This window comes from Diabrotica virgifera, chromosome 9 (genome assembly GCF_917563875.1).
Source record: "Diabrotica virgifera virgifera chromosome 9, PGI_DIABVI_V3a".
In the NCBI taxonomy this organism is placed as follows: domain Eukaryota; kingdom Metazoa; phylum Arthropoda; class Insecta; order Coleoptera; family Chrysomelidae; genus Diabrotica; species Diabrotica virgifera.
The window spans coordinates 54,669,580-54,681,701 of NC_065451.1; the positions used below are offsets into that span (position 1 = coordinate 54,669,580).

General features: G+C 32.5%; 1 protein-coding gene across 4 annotated transcripts in view; it reads right to left on the reverse strand.

Moving 5' to 3' along the window:
* Nucleotides 1-12,122, reverse strand: part of LOC114330915 (ATP-binding cassette sub-family C member 4) — a 242,880-nt gene that overhangs the window by 49,199 nt on the left and 181,559 nt on the right. For all 4 annotated transcript variants that reach the window (XM_050660979.1, XM_028280354.2, XM_028280353.2 and 1 more), the window contains one exon: nt 2,476-2,632. In XM_050660979.1, coding sequence (XP_050516936.1) covers nt 2,476-2,632 — 157 coding nt within the window. The remainder of the gene's footprint in view (nt 1-2,475; nt 2,633-12,122) is intronic.

Here is a 12,122-nt window from a genome sequence, read left to right on the forward strand (position 1 = left end):
TCAAGTCTCTGGGGAAAGCAGTCTCTCTCAAGACTCTAAGGTGCCTCTTTTGGATGAGTTTGTTTATAAGATTAGGGTCGTAACCGTTGTTAAATGCTATTTGACGGAGAATATTGAGTTCTTTATTATAGTTAGATGGAGATAATGGAATTGTCTCTAGTCGGTACATATAAGTGTGGAATTCTGCATATTTATGTGACATTGGGTGATGAGAGGATAACGGTATGACATGATCAGTTTGTGTAGGTTTTCTATAGATACTGAAATCGAAATGGTCGTTTAATCTGGAAATGGTAAGGTCAAGAAAATTAATTGATTGGAAAGACTCTCGTTCCATAGTGAACCTGATGTTCGGGTGGATTTGATTAATTTTAGTAAGTAATAGATCAGCTGATTCAGAATTACCTGAAATAGGGACTAAAATGTCGTCAACATATCGAAACCAATGGACTATTTCAGGGTTTTTTATGATATGTGTGGATTCTAAATGATCCATAAAAATATCAGCTAAAAGAGGAGACAAACAACTGCCCATAGCTAGGTCATCAGGTTGTCTGTAAAAAGTATTATTAAATACAAAGAAGTCTTGAGCTAGACAAAATTGTAGTAATTGAATAATGGAATTGGTGGTAGATATAGTGATAGAGTTGGCTCTTAGAAGAGAGTGTGCCAGATTAATAGTTTCTTGTATAGGAACAGAAGTAAAAAGATGTTAACATCGATATAGCCAGGCAGACAAAAGAAGAAGAAGACCGGATGATAGCCGGAGAATAACTACAACAAGAGATCATGAAATAATTGGCCTGAGATGAAGAGATCAAACAGAGTGAGAAATAAAGAGGAATGGAAAAGAACGGAAAAAAAAACAGAGAGGATGCACTGATCCAGCCAATCAGCCATCTTTCACTTGTGCTTGTGGCTAAGAAACGCAACAGCGCCCAACACTCCATAAGTAGGGAACACAGTAGAGAGAGAACCCAAATATGGCCAATATACGAACAAGCGATAACTTTTCAGTATCAACCAATTTAATATCCAATAATTGGTAGTATCTATTGTTATCGATTTAGTCAAGAGATTTTTCGGTAGAGACCTTGTCTAACAAAGAAAATTGGTATCATGGTGCCTCTAATAATGAACCAGTGTGGAAAAGATTCAGACTCAGTACGAAAGACAGTACGAAAGGATCCTCTAATGAAGTAAAAAGTGCCATTTTGGTTTGTACGGATACAACAACTATGGATACAACAACTATACTCAAGAATTGCAACAACTATAGAGGAACAACTCTGTTAAGTACAGTGATGAAAGTTTATGAGCTAACAGTAGAGAGTAGACTGAGAAAAATAATAGAACCAACATTACAAGAATCGCAAAGTAGTTTTCGACCTGGTAGATATACACAAGATCACATTTTTACGTTAAACTAGGAAGAAAAAGACGTACGTCAGTTTCCTTGATATGGAAAAAGCACTCGATAAAGTACCTAGATCAAAAGTATGGAAAAGTCTGAAGAACAGAAACATATGATTTACTATGAGATCTCTAACGCGTGAATGTTAATGTCACCGTTGCATGTGGTTGTCTTTTTAAAGACAGATCACATGCTATGATTTTTTTGTGACGGATATTCTTGAGTTGAGGTTGATTTCATGTAATCGAATGAACTATCTTTCAGTAAAGTCGTCCCAGGAACGCAACTCATAAATACTGGCAATATCATTTTAAAGTCTTCTACTTTAAAATGTATTATATGTATCTGAATTGCCGATATAAATGAGTCAAATTAAATAAATTATTAGAAGAATTTTTTTACTAAGCAACAACATTTTTGTTTATGTTAATAGTATTTTGTATTTTGACAGCGGCACCCGATTTGGGCGTCGAAACGTTAATAAAAATCATTTTTTAATAATATTGTGGCTTATTTCCCATTCTAAATAGTTAAAATTGTAAAAATGCCACAAGAAAATAGCTTCAGAACAACAACAGAAACATACAGAGACACTAAAAACCGTGTGATAAGTAAAAATATGATATCCGACCAGTTCAGAACAACTGAAGGTGTAAGACAAGGGGGAAGCTTGAGCCCAAAGGGCAGGAAGCAATGGAAGAGATTTGTGCACTGTTAACAGAGCACATGTTAATACCTACACCCGAGAGGGTAGAAGGTTTAAAGATTATTAATATACGGATACAACGGAAAAAGTGATTGAATACTGCTAAAAGGAAGCAAATAAAGTATGGATGACAATAGACATACTAAATTAAATGGTAAATAATATATCGAGATAATCACAACCAAATGAAATTGTGACTTCACGTCAAAATAAATTTATTTTCCAGAATAAATGGTGGCTTACTTAGATCGTATTAAGATGCTACAAGAAAATAACTTCAGAACGGTGTTAACTAACAAAAGTATCAACTTAAATAAACCGCAACTTAATAGCCAAACAATATTAAGATACTTACTTCCTAGAAAATTCTACTAATTTAGCAAATGGTTGTTCCCAAGTGTACATTTTGATTACTTGTATTCCCGCTATAATTTCGTTCATCAGTCTTACTCTCTCGTCAGTTCTGTTGGCAGTTTGAAGCCTAAATTGTGATGTCTTCTTACCTAACCAAGCTGAAAACAAAATAGGTACTATATTACACTACATATTACACTAAATAATTTTTAATTAAGGTTATTGGCTTGATGATACCTATATTCAGCTGGAGAGCTCATTTTATTTTGGAGCCAGACCCCAGCAAGATACTTTTCAAAAAAGTGGTTTTAAATTTGAATTGTGCATGAATCGAGTCATCTAATAAATGAGTATAACGGGTGAGAAAGAACATACAAAAATATATAACAAGCACATAATATACAGGGTGTCCAGAAACTCTACCGACAAACGAAGACAGGAGATTCCTCGGATAATTTTAAGACAATTTAACCCAATTCACCTAGTCCGAAAATGCTTCCTAAGCGAGCTAGAGCTCTTTGAATATGGCGTCTTGTAATTAGTTTTTCTTAAATACCTCCAAAAGGCTTATATTTAGAAAAACTAAAATTGGTATGCGTATTTATCTTCCAAAGATAAATCGATTCCATCCATTGCGAATTCCTAGTATCGGTCATAGGCGTCCGTTTTGGCTAGGTTAACGGTTATTTTATCGCATAATTTTTTTGCCTTTAACTTTTCAACATTTTTGACACTGGATTATTTCAATTGTGAAATATTGTAGTACTAAAAGGTACTCTTGTCTTAAGTCCTTAGGACACACCGTTTTCTTGAAAAATCAATTTGAAAATTTTTCGTTTTTGAATTTCAAAAAGTATTTAAAAAAATGTTTAAAGAAAAAACGGTGTATTTTACCAACTTAAGGCAAGAGTAACTTTAAGTACTAGCTACCTCATAATTTAATAATCTAGTGTCAAAAATGCTTAAAAACTAAAGACAAAATGTTATGCGATAAAATAACCATTGACCTACCCAAAACGGACGCATAAGACTGGTACTAGAAATTCGCAATTAATGAAATCGATTCATCTCTGGAATATAAATAAACGTACCAGTTTTCGTTTTTCTAAATAGTTTCTTTTTGAATTTTTTTTTTTTGAAATTCAAAACACGAAAAATTTTCAAATCGATTTTTCTAGAAACCGGTGTATTCTATCGACTTAAAATAAGAGTACCTTTTAGTACTAGAATACCTCATAATTTAATAATCCAGTGTCAAAAATGTTGAAAAATTAAAGATAAAAAAGTTATGCGATAAAATAACCGTTGCCCTACCCAAAACGGACGCCTATGACCGGTACTGGAAATTCACAATGGATGGAATCGATGTATCTTTGGAAGATAAATATACGTACCATTTTTCGTTTTTATAAATGCAAGCGTTTTGCAGGTATTTAAGAAAAACTAATTAAAAGACGCCATCTTCAAAGAGCTCTAGCTCCCTTAGGAAACATTTTCGGACTAGGTGAATTGGGTTAAATTGTCTTAAAATCATCTGAGGAATCTCCTGTTTTCGTTTGTCGGTAGAGTTTTTGGACACCCTGTATAGGGTGTCAATTTGAAAAGTTGCCACCTCCTATAATTTGGTCCCTATGGAAAATCTAAAAATATACAAAAACACGTCAAATTTATTTGTGAGGGGGACATTTTATAGACCACTTTTCAACTAAATTACATAAACCCTCTAATGGGGGCGGACACAACCCCCAAAATCTTTAATATAAAGGGGGGTTGAGTGATACCTCATTTTAAAGATCGTTCGATTACCTTTTCAAAAATACCACATACATACATTACATTTATTTTCAGTACTTTTGGAAAAATCAGGTGAAACCATACAGATATTAAGTATCGAGTTCAGAACTCCAAAACTTTTTTTGGAGTATTGAACTTCAAATTGAATTTTTTTGGGTATTGGAGTACTTCGAGTATTTTTTTGGAGTATTTTTGGAAAAAATCAAGTAAAACCGTAAAGATATTAAGTACATATCGAGTTCAGAACTCCAAAATTTTTTTAGAGTATTGAGTCCAAGATTTTTCCAAAAGTACTGAAAATAAATATAAGGTATGTGGTATTTTTGAAAAGGTAATTGAATGACCTCTAAAATGAGGTATCACTCAACCCCCCTTTCCATTAAAGATTTTGGGGTAGTGTCCGCCTCCGCTAGAGGGTTGATGTAATTTAGTTGAAAACTGGTCTAAAAAATGTCCCCCTCACAAATAAATTTGACGTGTTTTTGTATATTTTTAGATTTTCCATAGGGACCAAATTATAGGGGGTGGCAACTTTTCAAATTGGCACACTGTATAACAGCACACAAAATATTAGGAATATATAGTATCTTTTTTATTTTATTGTTATTATCACCGAATATTAATTCGTCATGTCCTTATTTCTCATGCCAGTAAAATCCTTCTACATAAAATATAATCAATGAACAGCTAAAGAACTTTTTATTTCCAGAGATAACCGAAGAATAATGCGGATTCGTACCAGGAAAAGGAACTGGTGAGCAGATATTAGAGAGTTATTGCCACCGGCAAATAAAGGATCCTTTATTACAGGATACTTTAATAAAGGACAAATATAGGACGGGTCTAAAAGAGTGGTAGAGCAAACGCAGTTAAGGAATCTTTTATTTTGACAAATGACATGAAATATTTTTGTCTTTTGTAAATATAAAAATAACCTATAAAATTCCATTCGTTGATAAAAATTAACATAAGATAATTGAAAAGAGTAAAACGTTAAATTTAATTATTTTATTATTTAAAGATGTTTAGACAACAACAATATCCCATAATACTCATCGTTCAATAATATGGAAGTGCAATTGGAAATACTATTTTAGGAGTTTATAAATACTTTTCCTTTATGGGTATATAAAATGGGGAATTTCTGCAGAATATATTATTAGGGAATAGTGGATATCCAGTCCTCAACTACAACTACATAATGACACCATTGCAGAATATTCAGACAGAAGTTGTGTTTTATAATCAATCACAAATCCCTTCAAGAATTGTTATTGAAAGAACATTTGGTATTTTGAAGAGATTTCCCATTTTAACATATGTAATGAGATGCAAGTTACCTTTTGTTCAAAGAATAATATCAGCTTGTTCAGTTTTACATAATATTGCAGTAGATAGTAGAAAAAACGTTGAAATACTGGCAAATGAGTGTGCTGTTGATATTGATATAGAAGCTGTGGCAGTACATTTTCAACCAGGAGCTAATTTAATGCAACTAAATTGTGTGTGTTTGTATAAAAATATTGTTCGACATTTAAAGCTAGTTTAAACTAATTTTATTTTTATTGGACCGCAGTTTGTTAATAAATTTATAAATAAATATTAATATTATATTGGTGACTGATTTTGAGTATTTTATGATCATTAGCAGGTTTTATATAATACATTTATAAATATATACATGATATTGGTGTTTGATATTTTATCGTTTAAAATATGTTCATTACGATCCACTATGGCTCTCTTTTCACCTCTGGATAACTAGTTATCAGGAAGTCTATCTAACAGATTAGATACTAATAGATACCTGACAGAGAAAAACTTCCCGTTAACTAGTTATCCGGAGCTGAAAACACAGATACTAATTATACTGTTATATAAACTTCCCAATAATTAGTTATCTGGAAATGAAAAGACCTCTAATATCTAATCTGCCAGATAAACTTCCCGATAGACAAAAATATAATAGAAGAATTAAGCTTTATGGTGGTTTTTTATTTATTTTTTTGGCTGTGTTTAAATAAACAAATACCGATGGCATGAAATGGATCACGAACAAGGAGGTTCTAGGAGGAATGAAGAAAGAATTGGAGATTGTGTTTACCATTAAACATAAAATTTCAGTATCTGGGACACAAATGAGAAATCAGCATTATTACTCCTTGCTGCAGTACATATTGCAAGGTAGAGTCAAAGGTAAGCGAAGACCCAGTAGAGGGAGAATATCAATGGAACTGTTTCGAATCGCAGCTAGCAAGGTTATGATTGCTAATATGATTTCCAACATTCGAAACGGATAGGAACCAAAAAAAGAAGGTGACATGAAAATGAAAGTGTTAATACTTTGGATTAAAAACTTTATAGATTCTAATCAATAAAAGATTAAATTTTCAAAAATAAATACTTGAACCTTTGTTTTATTTTGTTAACCTGTTGTTATATATCTATTGAATTGAACTCTATTTTGAATCTAGAATTTTAACAAATCCTAACCTTCATTAAAACTTATTGAAATTACCTCTTATATCTATATTTATTTCTATACAAAATTGTAAAATATATTGAATTTAAATGAGTTAATGATATTCTATGTCTGATCATTGTAATTAGTAACACTTTAAAATTATTTACATAATATTCCTTTTTATAACTTTTTGTAATCAGTCAAGCTTCAATAAAATGTTCTTTTTTATATTCCTTTGGGTCAAAACATCAATAATCTATATCTGAGAATATTACTTAGGGTTCTTTTTAATAAATAAAACCCAACATACGCTTTAATGATGAAAGTTTAATTGGTTTAATCAAATATCAATCCCACAATACATAAATTATCAATCCAAAGAAGCGACGAGATAAATTCAAAATACACGTGAAGTTAGACTTTTCTTCACATTTTTGACACGTTATGTCAAAATAAAGGAACTTTTATTAAAAGAAAGGTGTCCTCTAATTTTCCTTAAATACAGGCGGCCTGTATTGTATTAAAGGACAAAAATAAAAGACGCAATACTGCGCATGCTTATATGTCAAAATAAAGGATCTTTTATTACAGGCGGACTGAAAAGACGTTGGCAATAACTCTCTATTGATACCCGACAGATAATAGGAAAAGCGAGGGAACACAATATAGCAGGGCTGCTCTGTTTCTAGGATTACTAAAAGGCTTTCGATTCAAGGATTACTAAAATGGTATACCTCTGAAGTATAATGGAAAATATGGGAGTACCTAACCACCTAATTAACCTAATAAGGAATCTCTGTGATAAAAGACTAAGCCAAAGTTAAAGTATACGGAATACAGTCGAACCCGCTTATTGGAATAGCCTTCGTGCCAAGCAAAAATATTCTTATAACCGAGATATTGTAATAACCAATCAATGGTGGCTAGCCGTAATAAGTGTACCTACCGAATATACATAATAATACATAGTATGTACATACTATGTTAATATTATGTATATGTATATAGTCCAGAAAGCCACTGCGCATCCGCTAGGAAAAATTCGGATTTTTTGCACAATCTTACTCAAAAAGGACTCCTTTTAACAAATTTGCATGTTGCCAGGACCAAAAGGTGGTCAAAAATTTTTTTTGTTTTTTTTCCTAAAATTATTATTTTTGCATGGAAAAAAGTTTTTTTTAGATTTTTTGGATCATTTCAAACAGAAAAGGTCTTTAGTGACTTTTCTCTAAAAATGATAGTTTTTGATATATAAGCGATTAAAAATTGAAAAATTGCGAAATCGGCCATTTTTAACCCTCAAAAACTATGTGAAAAACTGAAAATTTGAATGTTGCCAGGGTAGGTAGATATTCTTTAAACATTACTTGATGAAATCCCGAAGAGCTTTTTGCAATACAATATTCAAAACTCCTTTGTTTTTTAATTGCTAATCAAGCGTGCGCGACACTATTTTCCACCGACAGTATGGTGCAAATGAAAGGAATAAATTCGTTATTTCGTAAACTGGCGACTTTAAGGAAAAATCCCGAAACAAGTCGATTTTTATTTTTAAGTTATAATATTGTGGCATATATGGTATACTAGTGACGTCATCCGTCTGGGCGTGATGACGTAATCGATGATTTTTTTAAATGAGAATAGGGGTCATGTGGTAGCTCATTTGAAAGGTTCTTCAATTCTCTATTCAGTAATGTAAACATTTACATAATTATTTATACAGGGTGTCCTTCTACTTCTTTTTTTGTCGAATAATTTAATTTAATAAAAATTTTTTGGACACCCTGTATAAATAATTATGTAAATGTTTTTATTACTGAATAGATAATTGAAGAACCTTTCAAATGAACTAGCACATGACCCCTATCCTCATTTAAAAAAATCATCGATTACGTCATCACGTCCAGATGGATGACGTCACTAGTATACCATATATGCCACAATATCATAACTTAAAAATAAAAATCGACCTATTTCGGGATTTTTTCTTAAAGTCGCCGGTTTACGAAATAACGAATTTATTCCTTTGATTTGCACCATACTGTCGGTGGAAAATAGTGTCGCGCACACTTGATTAGCAATTAAAAAACAAAGGAGTTTTGAATATTGTATGGCAAAAAACTCTTCGGGATTTCATCAATCGATGTTTAAAGAATATCTACCTACCTTGGCAACATTCAAATTTTCAGTTTTTCACATAGTTTTTGAGGGTTAAAAATGGCCGATTTCGCAATTTTTCAATTTTTAATCGCTGATATGTCAAAAACTATCATTTTTAGAGAAAAGTCACTAAAGACCTTTTCTATTTGGAATGATCCAAAAAACCTAAAAAAAACTTTTTTACATGTAAAAAAATAATTTTAGGATAAAAACAAAAAAAAACGTTTAAAAAATTTTTGACCATCTTTTGGTCCTGGCAACATGCACATTTGTTAAAAGGAGTCCTTTTTGAGTAAGATTGTGCAAAAAATCCGAATTAGAATATTTTTCCTAGCGGATGCGCAGTGGCTTTCTGGACTAATATGGTTTTAGGTCTTTTAATGTCAATAATACAATAGCGTAACGTATTTATTAAAAAACCAAATTACATTATAGTATGTGGATGCATACAGTAATTAATATGAAATGTATGCAATATATAGATTATGTAAATATTTTCGTATTAAAATACATAATATACTTAATAAGAAAACTACTTATTTAGTCTTGAAAAATAATCGGTAATTGTAGCTTGTTTTTTTGTTACATAAAATACTAGTCACTTTTGTTCCTCTGAATTATACAGTGAGCACGTAAAGGTTGGAATAAATTCATTTTCTCGAGAATGGACGATTTTGGAAAAAAAATCCCGAAACAGGTCAATTTTTATTTTTAAATTGCGACTTTTTGGCATATATGTATATCATACTAGTGACGTCACTCATCTGGGCGTGATGACGTCATCTATGATTTTTTTAAATGAGAATAGGGGTTGTGTAATAGCTCATTTGAAAGGTAATTCAATTCTCTATTCAGTTATATAAACATTAATTTAATTATTTATACAAGGCGTCCAAATTTTTTTTTAATTTAATTTATTGGCATAAAAAGAAGAATATGTGTAATTTATTTAACTCAAAATACATTTTACTGCTATCAGAAAACAGGAAATAATGTTTATTTGACAAATAAATATTTTTTTGCTTAAATTCAATATTAAAACAGCCACCCACCTTCCTCTTGACAGTTTGAACATTTAATTTAAGCGAAAAGCAATGAATATTTTTCAAATAAACATTGTTTTTTGTTTTCTGAGAGCAGTAAAATATATTTTGAATTAAATAAATTACATGCATTCTTCTTTTTATGTCAATAAATATAATTCAAAAAAATTTTTTTGGACACCCTGTATACCTTTCAAATGAGCTATCACACGACCCCTATTACCATTTAAAAAAATCATCGATGACGTCATCACGCCCAGGTGGTGCCGTCACTAGTATGATTATACGCCAAAAAGTCGTAATTTAAAAATAAAAATTGACGTATTTCGGGATTTTTTTCCAAAATCGTCCATTCTCGAGAAAATGAATTTATTCCAACCTTTATGTGCTCACTGTATAAATTAGAAAAATTTACAATGGTTTGGCCATCCCGAAAACGTTTTCTAACTTTACAAGCGATTAGGATGGGCGAACTGTTTCTTAAAAATTTTATAACATGCAACTGGGTGGCAATATGTATAGTTTCTAGACAAAGGAAATTATTTTACGACTGGATTTGTCGGTAAACGATTGAATTGGTACTCATAACAACGCAATAAAATATTTATTACCTATCTGACAAACCCAAAAATTTTATAAATAAAACAGCACTACAGGCCTTCGAAGCCCTTGGCGAGAAACCATAGTACAAGACATAATTTAAATTTTTAGGAAATTCGAAATTGTAGGTAAAAATTTATTCGTCGATCTGAAAAATATTATTCTAATAAGAGGTATTGTTTTATGAATACGTATTCCAATAAACGGATAAATTTATTAAGGAATAAATGGAAAGGTTTCGGAACCTCGAATTTATATTCCATAAACCGGGATATTCCTATAACCGGTACTCTAATAAGCGGGTTCGACTGTATATTCAAAGGCGTCCAAAACAAAGAAAAGAACTAGACAGGGCTGTATACTATCACCACTAAGTAGAAGACAGATTGGCATATTTCTCTCTCTTCTATGGCGCTACAGCCTAAGTCGGGTAATGGCCTCTGCCATAATCGGCCTCCAAATATATCTGTCCCTTGCTGCTCTCCTCCAATGCATCATCATCATCTAGTCGTTATCATCCACTGCTGAAAATAGGCCTCCTCCAAGTTTCTCCACGTCTCCCTGTTTTGAGCTACCATCAGGCAGTTCCCGGTAGTTCTCTTTATATCGTCACTCCAGCGCGTTGGTGGTTGACCTCTGATTCGTTTGTTTGTCTGCCAGTTTTCGCCATTCCAATAATCTTCTAGTCCACTTGCCGTTCGGTGTTTTTGCCACATGACCTGCCCATCTCCATTTCTTTTTTGCTACATGTTCTACGATGTCTATGATATTTGTTCTTTGTCTGTTGGTATTATTTGGTATCCTGTCTCTCCTTTTGATTCCTCGCATGGCTCTGGTTATGACCCTCTGGGTCACTTATAGATTTTCTGCTGACATTTTCATTAATGTTAGGGCCTCTGCTCCGTATGTTATCATCGTCAATAAGCACTGTTCATACACTTTTCTCTTCAGGCATATGGGCATATCATTTTTTTAAATATTTCCCGTACCTTACCAAACGCAGCCCAAACCTATTCTACACTGTATCTCGTACGTTTGGTTGTTCTCTCCAATTTTTATGTCCAAGATATTTATACACATTCTCTTATGTCGGCGTCGTCTATTCTGATGTTTCAAGCGCTTGTCATTATTTGAGTTTTGCTTATTTATTCGGAGACCTACTATTGATGTAGCTTGTGCCATTTCTTCAAGCGTATGCATTGCTCACCGGTGATCAGAACGATGTCATCTGCGAATCTAAAGTGCGTCAATCTTTCGCCATCAATATTAATGCGTCTTTGATCCAAGGATAATGATTCCATTGCGTATTCAAATTCAAGGACAGCTGTAAAAAGTTTAGACGAAATGGTGTCTCCCTGTCGAACTTTTCTGTTCACTTTAATTTAACCTGCCGTGTCGCGAAGTTTCACAGTTGTGGTTATTCCAATTACCCACCCTCAATATATTTATCCATTCTTTAGAATCGATTCTCACTTCGTCTGTGCACTTCTTCCTTGGTCTTCCTAGTGGTCGACGTCCCACCATAGTTCAGCTAAACGTTCTACTAGATGTTCTGTCATTATCAGTTCTTATAAGGTGACCTGCCCA